Below are 22,807 nucleotides of genomic sequence, written 5' to 3'. Positions count from 1 at the left end.
TTTGGCAAATGTCATAATTTTGTTTAGACTGCAGGTATATAGTGATCTGTGATTTTGTTGTGATTTTGTTTTTGTGTCCTATTCCTTTTATTCTCAGATTTTTAAATTAAAATTAGTTTATGACTTTTTGGTGAATTAGAATAGCAGCGAAATGGCTGCAAACGGCGAAAAATGTTCATCATCTAAGATGTACCTATAAATTTTTTGTCCTGTGCTTTTAATTTCTAATAAGTTTCTATGACATATTTACTTACTTAATTCTAAGGGCCTCCTAGAAATTAGAAGAGTAACTTAGCGATTGCGAAGCTGAAGTGACAATGGTCAGGGCATGTAGTTCGAAAAATCGATAGATGTTAGTGTCCCAAGGTGTTAGGACAGGAAATCCGAGGGTTGGAAGATCTCCACTAAATGGGCAGTAAAAGAGTCACCAGGAGTGACGATTCAGGTGGTGCAAGACCGTGCTTTGTGAAAGTCCCTACAAGAGGATACTGCTGGATACAGGAACCAGTAGTTGACATCTGTCTGTTGATAATTATGATGATTTACTTACTCGATTGACGCACTGAGCCAGCATGGCAGACTTTAGCCTAAACCCTTCTCATTTTAAGAAGAGACTGTGTTCAGTTTTGGGCCAATCTCTTAACGAAACTAAAACGACAATTCGAAATCTATAGCTATCCTTTTCATAACACTCTTTGTGGATAAAGACAACATTAAAATACTCGGCAGTTTAGAGATTGTGTACAACAGAATTAGCGAAATTGTAACTGAAAACTTTAATGCAGATGGTGGATAACATTTGGATTGGTCTGTGGAGCTACATTCCTGACAAGATTTTATAAAGTATTGGAACCAGATCATGTGTGGTAAGTTGCATAAATCACTACCCATATTATAAATGTGAAAGTGTGTTTGTTTGTTGGTTTGTCCTTTAATTACGTTGCAATGGAGCAACGGATCGGTGTGTTTTTTTTGTATGTTAGTTAAAGACCTAGAGAGTGACACAGGCTACTTTCTCTCCTGGAAAATTAAGAGTTCCAATGGGGTTTTCAAAACCTAAATTCAGGCGAATGAAGTTGCTGGCTTCATCTTGTATACCATGTTTTAAAACTTAGGCCTTTAGGATTTAGGTTTTTAATACCTGTGGGAACGATTTGGTTTTTTTGGGATAAAAAGTAATCATTGTCTGTTCCCAGGATGTACAAAATTCTATCAAAATTGGTTGAGCAGATATGCATGAAACACTCATGCATTTATAATATATAGATGACTTGCCCTGGCTTCTTTCAAGTAGAATATCCAAAAATACTTTCAATGTGCAGTCCTGTGTCAAGCTAGCTAGTTACCACTTTACCAGCAAAGAAATACCACCAAGCAATTTATTGTTCCAATATGGTAGGTAGGTATGGTATGGTACGTTGCTACGTGGAATCTCATGGCATGAGTTTATGTGAACTGCTAAACTGACAGAGGCATGCCCAGGGTTCAAAGTCATTTATACTAGTGGATTGCAGTCAAGAATCAACTTTAAAAAATCAAAGTCAAATTTAAAATAAAGATTTTATTTAAATTATGTTTTCAGCTGGGATGAAACACATTTTGGCAAAATGGCAAGCAGTTACATAAACAGAACCTTCTTTTTCGATGTTCACCCTCCCCTTGGAAAGGTATTTTTTTTAACAAAATCAAAAGAACTCATTAATGTTTGCTCTAATTTTTTAAATGTTTTATTTACTTATTTCAGATGCTTATAGCCTTGTCCGGTAAACTTACTGGTTATGATGGTACATTTCATTTTGAAAAACCTGGTAGCAAGTTTGATGGTGCAAGATATGAAGGGATGCGAATTGTAAGTTTAAGGCACACAACACACATCTTCAGAGTAGAGTGGAACAGAGGCACAGTGTCAATTTCGAAAACACCTCAAATCAAACTAAACTTTATAAAATAAACAGTAACATTGTTTTATAATACTAAGTACTAGCTGATACCCGCGACTTTGTTCGCGTGGATATAGATTTTTAAAAATCCCGCGAGAACTATTTGATTTTCCAGGATAAAAAGTATCCTATGTGTTCATCCAGGGTATAATTTATCTCCATTCCGAATATCAGCCAAATCGATCCAGTTGTTTTCCGTGAAAGAGTAACAAACACTTTATGAAGTGTAATAGATTAGATCACAGTCAAAAAAATATTTTTTTATAGCATTATCTTATGATGTGAACACTTCTTTAGTGTTGACAGAAGTTGTTACATCTTAGTTAAAATATGTACAGTACGCAAAGCAAAATTATGCCTACTAGATTTATTCTGTTTATTTATTTTTTCATGTGTGTTATTTACAGTTCTGCACAACATTGGGAGCTTTGATAATTCCACTAACGTTTCTGACTATTTGGGAAATGACAAAGAATCTTGACTCTACCATAATTGGCACATTACTCTTACTGTGTGGTATGTTATAATTATTTTGAATTTCTAGCAAAATCTGTAGGAGGAAGGCAGCTTAATAGAATAACTACGTAATATTTTATGTTATTTTCAGATGTTGGCTTCTTAACACTCAATAGGTACATTTTACTAGACCCAATTCTGCTGTTTTTCATGAGCTGCACGATATATGGTGTGTTCAAGGTAAAGTCTTTTTTATTGTTTGATTCTTAATAAGTAATAACTAAAAGCTGTCGCTGTCGTTGAGACTGACAAGTCAGCAACAAAATATATTTGTATGAGTGACAGAGACAACGCTCTAGGAAGTCAAAACTGCCGACGTGTCTCTTTCTGAAGTTCGATGTGTAAATCTTTAATGCTGAGTATTGTATTTGTTAGAGGTGTGTGCTCAGGATCGAACCCCCGACCTCCCATATTGATGACCGACGTCTTAACTACTATATCCGCGTGATGACGGAAATATAGCACTTTCTCTGTAACATAATCTCATGCAAATGATAGAGCCAAACAGAGAGAACACTATGCTAATTTCATTCCGCGAATAGAGTATAGGCTATCACCGCTTTTTATCCGTAACTTTTCAGACTTATATGCGTTTTGAGCAAGTAAGTGTCAAGCTTTAAAGTGAAAGAGAACACTGTGTGGAAATTATTCCTGAAAGTTCTCCATAATGTTCTCAAAGGTGCAGTCATTAGCCCATAGCCAACAATATCCCTGAAGAGAAATTATTAGCCACTAGCTGATACCCGCGACTTCGTTCGCGTGGATGTAGGTTTTTTAAAATTCCCGTGGGAACTCATTGATTTTCCGGGATAAAAAGTAGCCTATGTGCTAATCTAGGGTATAATCTATCTCTATTCTAAATTTCAGCCCAATCCGTCCAGTAGTTTTTGCGTGAAAGAGTAACAAACATACACACACACACACACACACACACACATACAAACTTTCTCCTTTATAATATTAGTGTGATGTTACTGGGGCGCACCAGCCTGAATATTGCTTTTTCCCTCGGACGCATCCAAAAGTGCCAGCAGCATCCAACACACTGGGAGATTACCTGGCTGGCACTCCAGCCAGCGTGGCGGACTATGGTCTAAACCCTACTCACCCTGAGACGAGAGTCCTACTTAGTAATAGGGCGACAGTGGATTGATCATGATGACTGTATTTGTTATGTTTTAATAGGTCCGTACTCTGACTGAGGAAGGCTTGCCGCCGTTTTCTGCTCGGATGCTAGCGTGGCAGGTGTACCTGGGTGCGGCGCTCGCGAGTACCATATCCGTGAAGTTTGTGGGCTTGTTCATCGTTTTGTTCGCCGGCCTGCGCACTATCGCCGATTTGTGGAACATTCTCGGCGATTTGACGAAACCTGTTGTAAGAACTGTGTTTTTATATGCCTTCTCTTCTTTTGTTGTATAGTGTGTAGTCCATGATATACAAGGAACCATAAGCTTAATCACTACCCATATTATAATTGCTAAATTGTATTTGTTTGGCGGTTTGTCCTTCAATCACGATGCGGTGAAGCAACGGATTGGCGTGATTTATTGTATGGATACAGTGAAAAACCTGTAGTGTGACATAGGCAGCTTTTTATGCCGGAAAATCAAAGAGTTCCCACGATATTTTAAATATCAAAACCACGCGGACGAAGTCTCAGACATCAGCTATTATGTTGTAATTCGCTAAAATCGAAAAATCTGTAGGTATATCTGTATGTAAAAATGCAGCATGCGATATGCACCGCCCGCCCTCCCAGTACTAAACATGCGGGAAAGGCAAGCTACCAAGGATGCAATACGTACTACCACTACTCACGTTTGTGATATAAGTTGTAAGAAGAAAATGGGAATAGAAGGCAGATTTAGCCAGTGTACATGAAATTATGGTTGTTTGCAGAGTTTAACTGTAAAACATCTGATTGGAAGAAGCATTACATTGATCCTATGGCCGATACTACTCTACGTGTTTTTCTTCTGGATTCATCTCACAGTGCTCAGCAAAAGGTAATTACCTACCTTCCTAATAGCACCAATAAAAGTGTATTACAAAAATCGGAAAATAAAAGATATTGTTAAAATTATTCAGTGTGAGGAAACCTAGGAATAGGTAGGTAATAGTATAACAATGATTCACCAGGTTTGAATTAGAAAGGCAATAATGCGAAGATGCTTCTAGACCGCCAAAATAATGCATTAGGCACATTTTTTTTAGCGTAGTAGCACAGCAGGGTATCCGCTAGTATTAATATAATTTCCCATTGTTAAGTGGTAACGGCGACGGCTTCTACTCGTCGGGTTTCCAAGCGCGTCTGGAAGGCAACAGCCTGAACAATGCCAGCGCGCCGCGAGTGCTGGCGTTCGGGGCGACTGTCACTCTGAAGAACCATCGCACGGGAGGCGGCTATTTACACTCGCATCACCATCTATATCCTGCAGGGGCTGGAGCTAGGCAGCAGCAGGTGAGTGAAAAGTTTTAGGAAGAAACCCAGTTTTTAACCCACGACCCAAAAAGAGGGGTGTTATAACTTAGACATGTGTATCTGTGTATCCATGTATCTGTGTATCTGTCTGTGGCATCGTAGCTCCTAAACTAACGAACCGATTTTAATTTAGTTTTTTTGTTTGAAAGATGGCTTGATCGAGAGTTTTCTTAACTATAATCCAAGAAAATCGGTTCAGCCATGTGAAAGTTATCAGCTCTTTTCTAGTTACTGTAACCTTCACTTGTCGGGGGTGTTATAAATTTTTAATTTACACTTGTTAGATATCAAGTCGACAAAATCCGTGTCATTTTTCTCACAGTTGTCATGCTACAACTATAGTTGACAGTGTGTCTAAAAGACATGGTTTGAACAAAGCCCAAAGTGAAAAATCAGTGATAATGTTCTCACGGTGACTGTGAAAAATTACTTAGAAGGTAGTTTGAATTTTGAAGTATACTAAACTCGAGGAAGTATTGTAGCGAAAGTTTCAGTTTGGCAATAAGAAGTTTAGTTGTTTTTTCTTTGTTTTTAATTGAAGTTAAACCAAACCCTTGGGTCACTAGCCCAAACCCAGTTCAAAATTTTTGAATTTTGCAAATTATTGATCCTGTAAGTAAAATCCATGTTGTGGATCTATAATAAAATAATAATATAATATTCTGGTCATATTGTGATTTTAAAGGTAACTGTTAATATCTTTAGGTACTTAGTTAATAGCTATTGCAGTACATAATTATTTCAGATAACAACTTACACACATAAAGACGAGAACAACAGATGGATCGTCAAGCCCTACGACCGCGAAGAAGTCGACGGTGTCGTACTGGTACGCAGCGGAGACTTGGTGCGCCTGACGCACGCGGTCACCGGCCGAAACCTGCACTCGCACCGCGAACGAGCTCCTATGACCAGCAAGTTCATGCAGGTCACGGGGTATGGTGAGGTGAGGCCCTCATCAAGGATTTATTGATGCATGCATTTCTGATTATCACGTTGCTACAATCTTAAAGCAAACGGATCTAAAGAACCTACTGCATTATCCTTATTATCCCAAGAGAACTTTTACCATTATGTGAATAATGAAAAGGGGCCATGAACCACGACAATGAGGAATCAATTCACACTAATAATATTTATAAAGGTGAAAGTTCGTATGTGTGTGTGTATGTATGTTTGTTACTCTCAAAAAAAGTAAAGAGTAACAAGAAGGAGTAACAAACGCACGCACACGCATACTTACACACATACACGCAAACTTTCGCCTTTATAATATTAGTGTGATGTGATGCAATGGAATGCCGGTTTGCTGTAATAATATAAGAAAACCAAGAAACACCAGTAAATGTATACGCAAAGTTCTGTAGTAGAGAAAAGAAACAAATCTACGGCACGGCGAATAGCGCCCTCGCTGCGCTCGGATGCTAACTCGCACCGTGCAGTAATGGATTCGTTTAGTCAACTAGTAACTTAATTAAATAAATAAATAAAACTGTGAAACGTATCCTAATTAAATAATAATAATTATAATCGTAATTAAAATTATAATAATTCTTTTATACCGAAACCGAAAGGATATTTCAAAATATTTTATTTTGTATTCAGATACAAGTTAGTCATTGACTGCAGTCTCAGCTGGTGGTAAGTGACGATGCAGTCTAAGATGGAAGCGGGCTAACCTGAAAGGGGTATGGCAGTTTTCATTAAACCTATACTACTTTGGTTTCTACACGGCATCGTACCGGAATGCTAAATCGCTTGGCGGCACGGCTTTACCCGTAGGGTGGTAACTAGCCACGGCCGAAGCCTCCCACCAGACCAGACCAAAGAAATTATAAAATTCCGAACCCTGCCAGGAATCGAACCGACCGCTACACCGAACCGAATAAGACCGCAGCGCTTATTACTGCGCTAAGAAAGCCGCCAAAATGTAGTGTATGTAGTGACAAAGAAGCGCATCAATACATTGCAAAAGAATACTTTTAGCCCTAAGTCAAAACACGGCGTTGCGCTGATAATATAAAGTGCGCGTTAAAAAGGCGTTGACGTGTGAGCAGATACTTGGGAATGCATTTGTTCTATTTGAACGCTTTTTTTTGTTGTTGTTAAAAAAGCTCTCGTGCGAATGAGGCCTAAATGTAACGTCGACAATGTATAGGTAGGGCCCTCTGTACTTACGAAACAGGTTATTTATTTATTACTCTCTCTTTTGAAAGACTGACTTATAGTTTATTTCAGGATGGCGTTGGAGATGCGAATGATGTTTGGAAGATAATAGTGTCGGGAGGCAAAGATGGCGATGAAATACAGACAGTGCGAAGCAAACTCGTTTTTGTGCATTATTTGCAGGTATTACATTTTTAGTACATACAAACGTCGTTCCCGTGAGCTTAGGTTTTTTGAAGATCCCGTGTGAACTTTGATTTTCCGCGAAAAAGTTATCCCATGTCCGCCTCCAGAACGCATGCTATCTGCTATATGCCAAATGGATGATGTTTGCGACTTTATCCAAGTGGATTTAGGTTATTTAAGAATCCCTTGGATACTCTGATTTTCCGGGACAAAAAATAGCATGCCCACCCCCGGGATGCAAACTATCCCTGTACCAAATTTTGTAATGGATGGACTGTAAAAAGCTAGCAAATAGACATACACACTTTCGCATTTATGATATTTGTAAAGATAGTATAGATTGATTTATTTGCTTTTGCAGTTTTGAAACTCATTTGATCCTATTACCCGTCGTACCAAAATACCCGCCAGTCAGGCTCGCGCACCGAGGGTTCCGTACTCGAGTATTTTTTCCGACATTTTGCACGATAAATCAAAAAAACTATTAAGCATAAAAATCTGTTTTAGAATGTACAAGTAAAACCTTTTCATATGATACCCCATTTTGGTATAGTTATCTTACTTTGAATTTTAACACACATTTTAATTTTTTTTTGTCATGTAACCATAAATTCGCGGTTTTCAGATTTTTTCCTTTACTTGTGCTATAAGACCTACCTACCTGCCAAATTTCATGATTCTAGATCAACGGGAAGTAAATACCGGGCAGACGGACAGACAGACAGACAGACAGACGATAAAGTGATTCTATGAGGGTTCCGTTTTTCCTTTTTAGGTACGGAACCCTTAAAAGAAACGAGTCGAAAATGGCGGCGTTAATCATTCCCTCTCAATTACACGCTATACCTGTGTGTAGTGTATAAGTGAGACGGAACGATTAGCTCCGCTTCATGTTGATTCGTTTTTAAGGTTCCGTACCCGAATGATGCCAACGGTATGTTATTACAAAGCCTCCGCTGTCTGTCCGTCCGTCCGTCTGTCTGTCTGTCAGCGAGCTGTATCTCGTGAAGCGTAACCGTACTGAGTTGAATTTCTCTTTTTTGATATTTTGCACGATAAATCCAAAACTGTTATGCAAAAAATAAATAAAAATCTGTTTCAGAATATACAGGTAAAGCCCTTTCATGTGATACCCCATTTGGTATAGTTATCTTACTTTGAAAATTGAAAACACCAATTATTATTATTTGCACATAATTTTTCTTGTGATGTAACCACGAATTCACGGTTATCGGAGTTTTTGCTTTACTTGTGCTATAAGACGGGAAGTAGGTACCCTATATGGTTTCTTGACAGACACGACAGATAGACAAACGACGAAGTGATCCTATAAGGGATCCTTTTCTTCCTTTTGAGGTACGGAAGCCTAAAAATTTCAAAGTGGCCGCCACAAAAATTAAAAAGTGTTATTTCTTGTACTTCCTTGTCACCGAGGCATGAGTGATACCATGCGTCTATGTCATCATCCATCTTCCCTGATCATCATCATTCCTCGTACAGGCGTGTGCCTTAACGACGACGGGCAAACAGCTGCCCAAGTGGGGCTACGAGCAGCAAGAGGTGGCGTGCAACCCCAACCTACGCGATAATAACGCGCTTTGGAACGTTGAGGATAATATCTTCGACCAGTGTAAGTTCTATTTCATTATAGCGTTTACCCGCTACTTCGACCTTGTGATTTGTTTTTAAATATAAAATAGGGAGCAAATGACCAGGCGGGTCACCTGATGTTAAGTGATTACCGCAGCCCAGCACCAGAGGCGATGTGTTGCTGGCCTTTCAGGAATTTGTTGGTCCGCCCCTTGAATAACCCCAAGTTGTAATCTAGTGGGAACACCGCTCGTGAATTTAGGTTTTCCGAAAATCCCGCGGGAACTCTTTGATTTGCCGGTATAAAAAGTAATCTATGTCCGTTTTCGAAATGCAAGCTATTTCTGTACCAAACGTCGAAAACGGTTTAACGGCTGGATTGCTGTTACCTTTTCACGGAAAAGGTAACATACAGACACACATCCGCATTTATAGTAAGTAATACTGGACAATGCCCGCGATTTCGTGTGCATGGATGTTTTTTTTAAATACTGTGGGATAACTTTTTCTTTATTTTCATGTACCAAAATTGTAATTACAATAATAAATTAAGTATCATTAGAAATGCTTATCTCTAAACAGAGATTTCTTCCCATTCAAGGTCGTATATTACTTGTGTGAGTCTGCATGCCCGAGAGTTCTCCATGTGTGAAGTCTGCCAATCTGCATTGGGCCAGCGTGGCGGACTATAGCCTAAACCCTTCTCACTCTGAGAAGAGACCCGTGCTCAGTAGTGGGTCGGCAATGGGTTGATCATGATGATGATGAATATTCACAATAATTTACATTCAGGAACACAAAATAAACGAAAAGACGCATTTCCGAACGAAAACATGAATTATCAGAAGAGCTAATTTGCTGTCCGGATTAGTGCTGGCTGCAGTGTTAAATTATCGTAGCTGTGCAAATAAATGTTAATGGTGAAGTGGAACCAATTAATTATTGTTTAAATACCAAAGTTTTCTCCGCTTTATTTATCGCCCGTAGCAGTAACGTGACCAATGATGTAATCCTTTGTTTTCTTCATGTATGTATTTTATACCATAACAGATGTTGATAAATGATCGTTTGGAACTTGCGGAAAAACATTGTTTTTAAATATCTCTCTCTCTCTCTCTCTCTCTCTCTCTCTCTGTATCTCTCTCTTCTCACCCTCTCTCTTCTCTTGCTTCGTATTCTGTCTGATATCGATGTTTTAGTGAAAGGGGTCGCCCTTCCATTAATAACATAGTGGAAGGAGTTTTCTTGGAACAATAATGCGGCGGATCCCTAGATCCTTCCACATAATATACAGTAAAGTACACAATATTACCCAGACTGAGTATCAAAACACAGTAGAAACCGCTGCTGGGGATAAAAATTTGAAATTTAAACAGTGGGTTCCTTTTATGAAGTAGTCACTTACTAAGAAAGAATTTTTGGAAGGATTTAGGAGTTGGTATGAGGCTCTGTCATTTTTCAAATCATATCTATGAAAATTGGTATTTTGACTCTCAGTTAAAAAAGAGATACTGTTTTACGGTTCTGAGCAATTTGGCAGTTCTTAGATATCAATTCACTCTTTAACGTGACATATATTACTCCATAGTCACTTCAAGCCGAGCCTGAGCGCACGCTGTTTCAATCAACATTTAGGAGCGTCCCATATTGAAGAATGAGATGGACGATGTTTTAACACCGGAAATCTGGAATTGTTATTATTTTAAAAACGAATCAATATTTTTGAACAAAACTAGCACAGTTTTGTTGTTTCTTAACATGTTTTGTTTACGCACAAAATTGCCTCAAAATTTGGCCTAAAATAGAGATATTTTAAGGGTCATAACTTTCAGACTTAGCTTTATGCCTAGAACAACAAATACTAGAAAATCGGCGTAATAAGTCTGTATGGACAAACGTATATGAAGTGTCAAACTCAAAATCCTTTATTCAAAGTAGGTTTGTACACACTTTTGATTGTCAGAATCGTTGAATTTGTAAGATGATATAGTGGTGATAATTAATTACGTAAACTTAAAACTAAAGCTACGAGGGTTCCAAACGCGCCCAGGTCTGATTAGAGCCCACAACAAACTCGGCTGGGTATTCTATTTAGCGTTAGCTTAACGTCCTCTATACAGTTTCTTATATATTCTACACCTATACATATAATTTTAGTTATATTATTTTTTGTTTATAGTGCCAAAGATGAGTTTCGAGGTGTACGCGTCGAGCTTTCTAGAACGACTGATAGAGTCGCACGCGGTCATGTTGCATGGAAACGCCGGTCTCAAACCCAAGGAAGGAGAAGTGACTTCTCAACCCTGGCAGTGGCCTATTAACTATCGGGTAATATTTTATTTTATTCTTATGTAAAGGCAGAGAAATGAGAAAATACCAGACAGACAATACTTACGTAAGAAATTAATCTAAGCGCTTATTGATATTATGATTATTAGAAATATATTTATTAATGAGGTCATAATAATTTACCTTCGTCTTCGTCTGTATGGATTAAAATTTAAAAATTTAAATGACCCTTAGAAAGCCTGTTTCGTGTTTATTATAAAACCAAACAGAGATACAGATAAGCAAACAAATATTTTAAAACGTATGTGTTTAGAGAATCAATGCCTACAATACCACCACCAAAACCAAAGTCACTTCACTTTAGTTTAATTTAATTTCATCATCATCATAAGTCATGGTCCATCCACGCTAGTTTACACGCTTTTGAAAACTCAGATGTGCAGGTTTCGTCACGATGTTTTCCTTCACCGCTAACACAAATTTCGTAAAGTTAGAGATTCCTCCCGGAATCGAGCCCTGGACTCCCAAATATTATGCCAAAGTGTTTGCCACTAGTCCATCACTACTTCTCATTATTTCACTTATTTGTATTGGTGTACGTCACAGACTAGACACATGTGACCTTATAATGTTTGTCACATTTCTTTTGTGAGTTTTTTCGGGCGATGCAATGACGTCTTTTATATATTCGCGTATACGTTAGCCGCAACTATACCTAATTAGTTGATACCCGCGACAAATTCTGCTTGGATTTATTCTTTTGAAAAATCCCATGGGAACTCTTTATTTTATCGGAATGAAAAATAACCTATGTCACTTTACATGTCTTTTACTATTTCCATGGGAAAAATCACGTGGATCTGTTGATATGTTCCTGCGTAACTGAAGGACAAAAGCATGAAAAATAGCATGCTTTCCTGCACGAAACGTTTGGTTTTTCCAAGATAAAAAGTAGCCTATGTTACTCTCAGTGTCTTTAACTATAATAAAAAAAAACCGTTGCTCCGTTGTGACGTGATTGAAGTACAAACCAATAATACTCGTACACTTTTGCATAATTTAATATGGGTAATTTTAACGTTTAAACTATCTTGAGGGATTTCTATTATAAGTATAGATCTGAGTATCTATATGTCTATAATATGGATGGTGTTATGCGAATGAGCTTAAAGAGACCGTCTTTGAATGCATGATAATTTTCAGGGTCAATTCTTCTCTGCAAATTCACACAGAATCTATTTACTGGGCAATCCGGTGGTATGGTGGGGAAACCTGGCGTTCCTGGCGGTCTTCTTCCTGCTCTTCGTCGTTAACTCTATTAGAGAGAAGCGCGCGCAAGCTTTTGGAAAACCCATAGAAGGTAATTTGAACTGGCTGAGTTTGTTGTGGGCTCTTTTCAGACCGGGGCGCGTTTGCAGCCCTTGTAGCTTTAGATTTAAGTTTACGTAATTAGTTATCACCATTACATCATTATCTTACAAATTCAACAAGTGATAATCATGTATGACTAATCGCATTGTGTCGGCTCTCTACACACCATAATGTAGTACAGTACCTGGCAAGAAACATTGCACCATTGATACATTGATCTTGAGAAAGAGCTGTAGGTACGTGTGTTTGTATTTATATGTGTTCCACCATAGTGATTGATGAATAATCGATTCGTTACTATTATCCAGGTGACAGTTTATATGACACATCAATTTATATGAACAAAATCAACATGGCGAATGATACATCCAAAAGAGTGAATCTCTGAATTTTTTTGCTATCTTATTGAGTGACAAATGAATGAATGAATCAGAGACGAATGAAATAGAAAAAAATTCTGAGTATATAAGCAGAAATATAGAACAATATTAAAATATAAAGCGACAGAAAACGATTTTTACTATATTATTTCAGCATTTACTATGATTTCTTAGGCTGTGAGCTATGGAGCGCACTTTGACTTTGCGCAGACTTAAGACACTGTTAAAACGAGCCAGCGTTATACAACTGGCATAAATCTGTCTCGTTTTAACTGAAACTTAAGTCTAAGCAAATTCAAAGTGCGGTCTATAGATTTCAACCTTAGTTTTGAACTTTATCTTTTTTCTATACAGGTGGTGAAAACAGGGCTCTACTGAACGCAGCAGGGTGGAACTTTGCGGGTTGGGCGCTACACTACGTCCCGTTCTGGGCGATGGGGCGCGTGCTGTATTTCCACCACTACTTCCCCGCACTCGTCTTCAGCTCTATGCTCACTGGTAAAATTTTGTACAAACTTATAGAAGTGAAAACTTCTTTAGACGCGTTCGGAGATTTTGGGATGGGTGAAAACTTCAAGGTCACGTCACCGACATGTTAATTTTATTAGATTTTAAAATTTGTTCCATAACGCAACCTATTAAAGTTCAATTTTTAATGGCAGTGTCAAGTATGCTTTCGGTAGTCAGATTAAGAACCTCACACGGGCTCTTAAATTTTTTTCATAGTTTTACGATTCCATTTGTGTGCAATATTTTTTTTCGTAAGTTTATTTTCTCAAAGTGTAGGAAAGCATTACAAGAAAAAACAAGCGTAAGTGATGTTTCATATTAAGTAGTGTGATTTCCAACAGGTATCCTCACAGTGTACCTGCTGCAGAGCATCAAGAGCTACTTGAGCCCGGAGCTAGGCCGCACGGTGTACCAGAGCGCCATAGGTCTCGTGATATCGACCACAGTGTACAGTTTCTATCTGTTTTCGCCTCTCACGTATGGAATGAGCGGACCGATGTCTAACGAACCTAATTCAACTGTCTCGGGTTTGAGATGGCTGGATACTTGGGAATTTTAATGTCTTAATTAAAACCTAAATTGTTCCAATGGCAGCCTATCGGTTCACGACGGTTATGGTAACAAAACCCTGGTTGTGGTCCTCTAACATCTGCCAAATACGTAATTTTGAAACGTATTTGACAGATGTTAAAATACGTGTTTTGACATCTGTCAAATACGTAATATTTGACAGATGTCAACCCGAGAACTCACTCATTCTTTTTCGGTCAAAGGAGACCTGATCGAACAACCAACTACATGTGGTAGATGCCCATTGAAACAGACATTAAAAAATGGGACTCTCGTGGAACCCTGTCAAGGCATTACAAAGACAGGGGGGCATAGAAAACTATTGCAGCCCTAAATTCCACGGGAGGAATAAAAGGACTCATTCATGGTTTTAATAAAGGCGGAAACATATTACTCTGTTGTGACGTGACGACGCCGTAGGTGATAGCAGCAAAGTATGAACACAGAATACTTATTAGTACCTTCCAAGTACAGAAATATAAAATAGCAACTCTTGTGATAAGTAATAAAGTGCAATTCAGTACGCACAGCACTGTAGCCTAAAATTTAAACGCCTCTCTATCGCGTAAACTCTTACCTCTCCATCTCTTAAGAGCGCGAGTGCCATCGAAGGGTCCCACCACCGTAGGCATACTATTTCTCGGGTCACGTGACCAAGTAAGCCGACTTGGTACGACGAGCGATGTATGTCTGCGCGCTCTCGTATGACGCTCGCGGCGTGCTCTCCTGATGGTCCATAGTCGCAGCCATATTGAGTTGCGTTACAACACACAACAACACAGTAGTGTATCTGTACCTTAGGAGGCCACTTACATAATATTTGACGGCATTTGAAATTACAAAATGTTAATTACAATAAGAACGGTACGTTTAATTTTTAGGTTTGACGACATTTTTGTATTTGATATAGTATAGGTATAATTCCGTCCTATGACAATAATATTATAATAAGGTAGAAAAATATTCTTAGTTAAAATTAATTAATTTATTTGTGAAAAGCCTTTTTAAAAAGTTTTTATATTTTTATACATTAAAGATTTTAAGATTTCTAAAGAACACTTTTTGTTTCACTTTCTATTACAGTCCTTTGAGCTTTCGTGATAATAGATTAAAAAAAAATATACGAATAGCTCTTTGCGTGTCTTCTAACATGTTATTGCAAAGTAAACTAGGTACTAGGTATTTCTACATAATAAACCTGGTATTTGTGGCAAAATAATACAAAAGGTGAAGGGAAACTAAATCTTTTTACCCGACTGCGGCGAAGCAAAAAAGGAAGGTTATGTTTTTGACCTGTATGTACTCGTATGTCCGTCCGTTCGTTACCACTCAACGGCTCAACCAATTTTGATAAATGATACGCTTTATGCGCTTTAATGTGCCGGCTGAAAAAGATGTAGTGCAAATCGTACAACAAGTATCACGTTCCTACTACCTACTAAGGAAAAATATGTAAGTACAAAATTATCACGTACTTACATCCATATTTTACTCTGTTTTAATTTAGGTTTGTAAATAAAAATAATTCAATGATAATAATTAACTTTAATGTTAAGGGTTATTTTTTTTTAATATCATAATGTAAATTACATCATAATATAGTTTTTTAATGAATTAAAATTCAACATGGCCAAGCTCAAGAAGACTCTAAGTCCATTTTTTTTTTCGGAATTTAGAATTTTTGAAATTTGATTTGGATGGTTCAAAATCAGTATGCTTTGTTTACACAATTTACTTTGATTTCTTCTTTATGTAACCAGGGTTGCTGCCAGATTTCTGAATGGCATAAGACATCGCCTGTGTACGTCAACGTCGCTTCAAAGTCAATTCTAATCAATGTACCAGATACAACTTGCTCAGTTACTTTTAAGATACGTAAAAGTTTGTCGCATTGAGAAATGCCTTTTTCTTGTTTGTATTTTTGCAATGACTTCAATGCCAACTGGATGTAAACAGGATCATTTACGTCTTTTTCCACTAGACCACCAACAATCGGCGATTGAGATACACAATTGACTTTGATATCTCTGACGTTCATCCAAGCCTGTTCCAAGATTTCTGAGTTACAAGTCATAGGTCTCGAGCCTAATAAAGCATCAAATTCTATTCTGTAAATAAGACCGGCTACTACTTGCTTTGTCGCTCTTTTCACTTGTACAACACTATGAGATTGAGTTAAACCGTGGTCCACTACGTATTTATTCAACGATTCTTCCGCCAGCTCGATATAAAGTGGGTCATTTACATTTTCTACGTTTTGACCACCAGGAATACTACGGACTTTACGGTCATGATTTGTATAGTCACAAGTCACAGTATAAGCTTTAACATTTAGCCAGGGCCTTTCTAAGATTTCTGAATGGCAGGTGACAGGCATAAAGTCTAATAAAGCGTTGAAGTCTATTCTGGTAATTATTCCGGATACGACTTGCGTGGTTACCTTTGTAACTTCTGTGACTTCATGAGGTTGAGTTAATGTTAAACCATGTTCTTTCATATAAACTGTTAGTGACTCCGTTGCTAGGTCTCTGTAAACAGGATCACTAGGATCTTGGTCTATTGGACTGCCAGGTCTCTGCAGCCCAGAAGCGACCTGTAAACAAAATAATCTATAAATATTTTTAACCAAAACAGGGATGCAGTGCAGGTGGACTTAAATAAAATAACCGGCTAAGTACTAATTAGACTCGCGGCTGAGGGTTCCATTCGTATCATTATATATTTCGATTTGCCTCAAAAACTAAAATAACAATATAATCCAGAAGGCGCTACAAATTAATAACTGTACTTAAAAGAAATAAATAATAATTTTACAATTTGAAAAAGAAATTTAAAAAACGATGGCGTCAATTCTGATGTATTTTTCTAAAATAAATTTAGAATATTTGTATATCTATCTTGTTCTAATCATATTGCTGAAAAATTAATTTTAAATTGAAGACTCTTAATTTTAGTACTACTTCTAAACAATAGGCTCACGCCTGGCGCCTGAAGTCACGAGGTTTAACATGTCTAAATTAAGTAAATTAGGTTTGTCTGTCCTTTTACTATTATATTGGTAAGAAAACGATCCGAATTCTGAGACAGATTTATGACAGCCCAAAGAACCTACCTAGTAGGTTCTGAATTCCGATGATGAGATATTTTCTATGGTGTTTTCTTTGAAAAGCTAATTTTTTATTATTGAGTTAAACTAGAAACATGAATATATAATACCAATTAGAGGCCATTGACCTCTATGACCTGTAATATTCAGACTTTAGTATCAACCTATACTTCAAGCCGTGACAAAGACAGACAGACATCAAAATGATCCTATTGGTAAAGGTTCCGTTTTCCGTTCTGAGGTACGAAACCCTAAAAACCGGTCAAGTGCGAGTTGGGGTTCGCTCTTTTAGGGTTCCGTTCATAATTATGAAGATCATAATTATATTTTGGGTCTATGAAATATTTCTTTTCCGAGCTAGAACATCGTAGGTAGGTAGGTAGGTACCTACGTAAAAAAAAATTTTTCGGCTCCTTTTTCATGTATTGCCCTTCTTAAAAATAATTGGTTTTGGGTCAACGTTCTACCTACACCAAATACTAAATTTTTTGGTTTGTAACTCATATCGTCTACGAGCTAGAGACCTTTGACATGCGAACAGACAGACGAACAGACAGCAGAGTGAAATTCATAGGGCTCCGTTTTTACTCTTTGGGTACGGAACCTTAAAAATGAATAGAAAAAAGATAATATAAAGCGGTGGGTTGGAATCTGACATTAACATCCTGTTTTGAATGTCATGACTGGAAGATAATGGCCAGAGTGTGAAGTTATAATTTTTTTTTATATTAGGATACCTTACCTAAATATATTTAATTTTTTTTAAAGATTTTTGTGCTGGACTCTTAATATAATATAGGTACTTCCAATTTGTGGTTCCATAGTCTAACACGTTGACCACGAGCGAGATTAACCAAGATTAACTTTTAATAGCTAAACAAAACAATTTTATGGCCGTGGCGTTTTGTATTGCAGATCTTATAGGTATGTTGTATTTACAAGAATTTTCAAATGGAAGACTACGCATGTCAGACTACAATCATATTTTCTTTATTAACCCCCGACCAAAAAAGAGGGGTGTTATAAGTTTGACGTGTGTATCTGTGTATCTGTGTGTCTGTGTATCTGTGTATCTGTCTGTGGCATCGTAGCGCCTAAACGAATGAACCGATTTTAATTTAGTTTTTTTTGTTTGAAAGGTGGCTTGATCGAGAGTGTTCTTAGCTATAATCTAAAAAAATTGGTTCAGCCGTTTAAGAGTTATCAGCTCTTTTCTATTTTTCTTGTAGAAAAGAAGGTTAGATAACCGTTAGGTTCATAATATTATGTCAATAGACAAATGTCAAGCTGTCAAGATGGACGTTGCCTAAATACATAATTATTTATTTGAAAATGATGTTTTGGAAAACTCAAATACTTTGGATCGTCGGGGGTGTTATAAATTTTTAATTTACACTTGTTACCTTTGAACGATATCGCTGGATCAGTGTTAAACATCTGTTAAAACTTTACGAAGGTTAAATTGCCAAATTGCCAGCTATTATTTGTATAAGCTGTTTGTAAAATTGAATCTTCATAAAAAGTTGCTTAAATAGGTACATCGATGCTTAATATATATATATATATATATATATATATATATATATATATACATAAGTACATACATAAGTACTTACTATATATTTTTTATTAATTATTTTTTTATTAATTAATACTTATAAAAAGTACCTACCTAGTAGCTTCCTATTACAAAGCAGTAAAACAGATGCCTTTATTTAGATCAAATATCGTATATTAATTTTAATTAATTTTTAATCGTGTTTTAAGTCAGTTTTTATAATTGGCACTCAAATAAGTCTTTATTGCAGTTAGGTAGGCAAAGGTAATTTAAAAGATGCTTAGACGAACAATGATAATATTATCTACTAGCTGATGCCTGCAGCTTCGCCCGCGTGGATTTAAGTTTTTAAATCTCTATGGGAAAGTAGCCTATCCGTACCTAATAGCCCGTTCCCGGGATGCAACGTGTTTCTGTATCACGTAAAAACATTCAAACAGATCATCCTTTATAAATCCCGGATCACCAGGATTTATGAATGCAACATCAGGGTTGAAGAGTTGGGTCCTCAAGGTCAACGACAAAGTCTTTACTTGATATAGATACCCTCAATATAAACTTATAACCGACAGTTTCTAAATCCCATCAGCTTTAATGGTCAGGTCCCCTGCAGCATCAGGATTGAGTAGTGGAATCCAAGTTTTTTATGAAACAATGTCGCAAAGTTCCTTTATCGATAAAAAAAAAATTACGCAAGTCGGTTCAGAAATCTCGGAGATATCAGTGTACATAGATAGAAAAACACAACTTCTCCATTTTTGAAAGTCGGTTAAAAAGTAGCCTATGTTACTCCCTGGCCAATTCTCTGCTTGTCAGTGAAAATCCCGTCAAAATCGGTCCAACCGTTTCGAAGATTAGCCCGTTCAAACAGACAGACAGACAAAAATTTTAAAAACGTGTGATTCAGTAATGGTATCTTTCAAATAACCATATGAGCTTAATATGAGGTAATTATTTCGAAATTACAGACAGACATTCCAATTTTATTTATTAAATAATAAAATATTAAAAGTATAGATTGCTATCCGGTTATATTTTTGTAATAAATTAAATTATTTTTACTTTTTAGTGTCTGTCTGTGGTTATTAAAGTCGAGGTTTTTGAACATTTTTTATGTACGAAACTTGTAAATTGGCCGAGGCACGTAATGCGTAGTGGCGGCTTTGCCGGGACATTTTTAATTTGTCGATAGGGCATAATTCATAGTTTAGTAGGCTAGCCGGGGCTGAAGCCTCCCGATATCTCTTGATTAATGTAGTTTTTTTTAAATTTATTTATCCCAGCCGTAAATCGAACCCAAGCCTTCCGCTAAGAACCGCGCCCGCGCCGAGTGCAAAAAAAACTAGTTAATTATAATTAGTTACAATAGTTGAGATAATTTTGTTTATAACTTCGTACCTACTACGTACTAATTTAATCTGGATTTTTAGGGTTCCGTACCTCAAATGGAAAAACGGAACCCTTATAGGATCACTTTGTTGTCTGTCTGTCTGTCCGTCCGTCCGTCGTGTTTGTCAAAAAACCTTACAATAATTTATAAAAATACCTAGGTAGGTACCTACCTACCTAAGTACTCAGCGAGAATACCTTTTGACTGATATCTTTTCGTGTTCGGAAGTAACCTAACCAACCTATACTATGCTCTCCCTCTATGTCTAGCAGTAAAATAACGAGTTTCTTCTTTTTAAAATGGTTGTGACAAATAAACAGACAAACTAGATAAAACGATAGGCGGTCTAATATTATTTTAATACGGACCCTAGAAAGATTAAAATAATATGCAGATAGGTACATACTTCATGTTAATAATAAATTAACTTGATCGACTATGTGCAATAAAAATGCTTCACGCTGTTTTTTATCAGGGCAAATACCTAACAAACTAACATCAACAAAATAAATATTAAATTATTTACCGATAACTAAATATGTAGGTATATTTACTTTTTTTAATTACCGATAACCTACATATTTTAGATGATTTGCTCGGGGCTCCGTCTTTTCTCGGATGGAATTTCGAAAAAATCTTTAGCTGGAGTCTACCTTATAGGTGCCACAGATAGATTGCTTATATACAGAAAACATGGATGCAAAATCTCAAGTAGGTACTTAAATCTAATCAGTCGTCAGGCAGTTAGGCTGTTTCACCTGCTATCTTCTTCCTACTTATTTATGTATTATATCTACTTAGATATAAAAGCGAAATACCACTCACTGACTAATTACGAAATCCCAAAAACCCAAAATTTGAAGATAAGTTCCTTCTAGGGCGGAAGCATCAGCTAAGAAAGACTTATGAAAAAACCAATCCCTAAGGGGATGAAATTAGGGTTGGAAGGTTATGTGAAAGTCCTAGGTTTTTGAAGTTAACTGTACATGAAAATCGGCATTAAATATTAGATAAGTAGTTTCAAATAATGAAAACTGGTACCTAAATATCGTTAAGTACCTAGGACCTAGGTATATTAAGATCTTTTGAAAATCACCCCTGGGTGATCAGATAGGGGATGAAAGTTTGTTCGGGAGACTTGAAATTTCGAAGATCCTGCAAGTTATTTCTAGGGTGTAGATATTAGCTAAGAAAAGATCATTTATAGAGATATGATGGTTAACAGCCAATATGCATCCACTGTTGGACATAGCGCCAACATTACCTAGTTCTCGGGCTTTGGCAATGACATAAATCGATGCCAGATACTTTCTGCGTGGATGTCATCGCTCCGTCTAGCCCAGGCACCCTCGCATTACCGGACAGCCAACCGATCGAAATCCCCTGCTAGATATGTCTCTTGTAGGGACTTCCACAGGCCCGGTATTGCGCCGCCTAAACCCAGCGGCTCCCTTCATTTGATGCTGTCTGTCCACCTAGTGAGGAGTCTGCCAACGCTTCGGTTTACTATGCGAGGACCACTACCCCAGCAGCTTAGGGCCCCAACGTCACTCTATTGGTTCTTCGAACTTAATGATAGGCAGTGGGATACGTATTCCGTTCCCGTACGTACGTACGTAGTTATTTTGATAAAAATGATTTTGAGGGTTCTGTACCCGAAGGGTGGTGGTAACGGGGCACTACTAAGCCTCCGGTGTCCATCCGTCCGTCCATCTGTCTGTCAGCTGTATCTCATGAACATTTATAGGTACAATTGAAATTTTCACAGAATGTGTGAATGTGAAAATAATAATAAAAAATGACCGTTACAAAATTTTTAAATAAATTAAGTGTTATTTCATAACTACGATGGTGCTCTTGACCACACTTGAACGATTTTTTATGTAAAAATATTTAAAAAAATTAATGAGAATTTAAATAAATGAGAGAAAATAATTCATAAATGTACTCACATTTCCCCAAGCAGTGAGAAGCAAGAGGAACGCGAGTGCACTGTTCGACCGCATGGCTTCGATTATATCATACACATGTATTATACCATTTTATAACCATACAAAATCTTTAAGAATGTCACAAAATAGGTACATAATTATCACAACTTGAAACTCAAGCTGTTTTGACGTCATTTTATTAATTCAGGTTTTATAGATTACATAGTGACTCGCCTGTCTGGCTTCGAACGCTTATTCCCACTTCTGTGGGTAGCATGAAGTACCTGTCCATAGGTTTTTTTAATTATTATCTTTATTTATTTTAACAGGGCTTTTATACAATATTATGTATAGGTATAACAGTCCTTAAACTAGATTATCCTCCATACTAATATAATAAATGTGAAAGTGTGTGTCTGTCTGTCGGCCTGTCAGCTAGCTTTCACGGCCCAACAGTAATTTAACCGATTGATGAAATCTGGTACAGAGTTAGCATACATCCCGGAGACGGACATAGGCTACTTTTTATCCCGGAAAATCAAAGAGTTCCCACGGGATTTGTAGAAAACTTAAATAGACGAAGAAGTCCCGGGCATCGTATAAACTAAATAAAATTAACCAACTTAATTAGAAATTAGGTAATGAAAAATATCCATATAGGTGTAATACCTATCTAACCTACCTACTACCTATTTTTCAATCCATACTTACTTAGGTACCTACTTAATTATGTATTATAAATGCGAAAATAGTTATGTCTGTCCAACTGTCACTAGACCAACGAGGAATTGTTTTTTAATCTATATTTTAGTATTACACAGA

At 37.1% G+C, this 22,807-nt stretch overlaps 2 protein-coding genes across 2 annotated transcripts; one reads left to right on the top strand and one right to left on the bottom strand.

Moving 5' to 3' along the window:
• The first annotated feature begins 54 nt into the window (after window positions 1-54).
• LOC123875125 (protein O-mannosyl-transferase 2) lies at window positions 55-14,019 on the top strand. The gene is made up of 16 exons (XM_045920792.1): window positions 55-189; window positions 786-866; window positions 1,583-1,667; window positions 1,745-1,849; window positions 2,348-2,456; window positions 2,548-2,636; window positions 3,642-3,830; window positions 4,356-4,462; window positions 4,725-4,917; window positions 5,684-5,884; window positions 7,177-7,287; window positions 8,791-8,920; window positions 11,060-11,208; window positions 12,373-12,529; window positions 13,275-13,418; window positions 13,772-14,019. The coding sequence occupies exons 1-16, from the start codon at window positions 152-154 to the stop codon at window positions 13,987-13,989; spliced, it is 2,106 nt and encodes a 701-aa protein (XP_045776748.1). The 5' UTR covers window positions 55-151; the 3' UTR covers window positions 13,990-14,019.
• A 1,534-nt stretch (window positions 14,020-15,553) lies between these two features.
• On the bottom strand, window positions 15,554-22,117 carry LOC123875139 (multicystatin-like). The gene is made up of 2 exons (XM_045920820.1): window positions 22,007-22,117; window positions 15,554-16,593 (listed from the first exon to the last, which is right to left on the bottom strand). Exons 1-2 carry the CDS (start codon window positions 22,058-22,060, stop codon window positions 15,709-15,711), a joined length of 939 nt encoding a protein of 312 aa, XP_045776776.1. The 5' UTR covers window positions 22,061-22,117; the 3' UTR covers window positions 15,554-15,708.
• Between the last annotated feature and the right edge of the window lie 690 nt (window positions 22,118-22,807).

The sequence above is a fragment of the Maniola jurtina genome, chromosome 19 (genome assembly GCF_905333055.1).
Source record: "Maniola jurtina chromosome 19, ilManJurt1.1, whole genome shotgun sequence".
In the NCBI taxonomy this organism is placed as follows: Eukaryota; Metazoa; Arthropoda; class Insecta; order Lepidoptera; family Nymphalidae; genus Maniola; species Maniola jurtina.
Note: the sequence above shows the minus strand (reverse complement) of the source record. Positions and strands in the feature narration are given on the sequence as shown.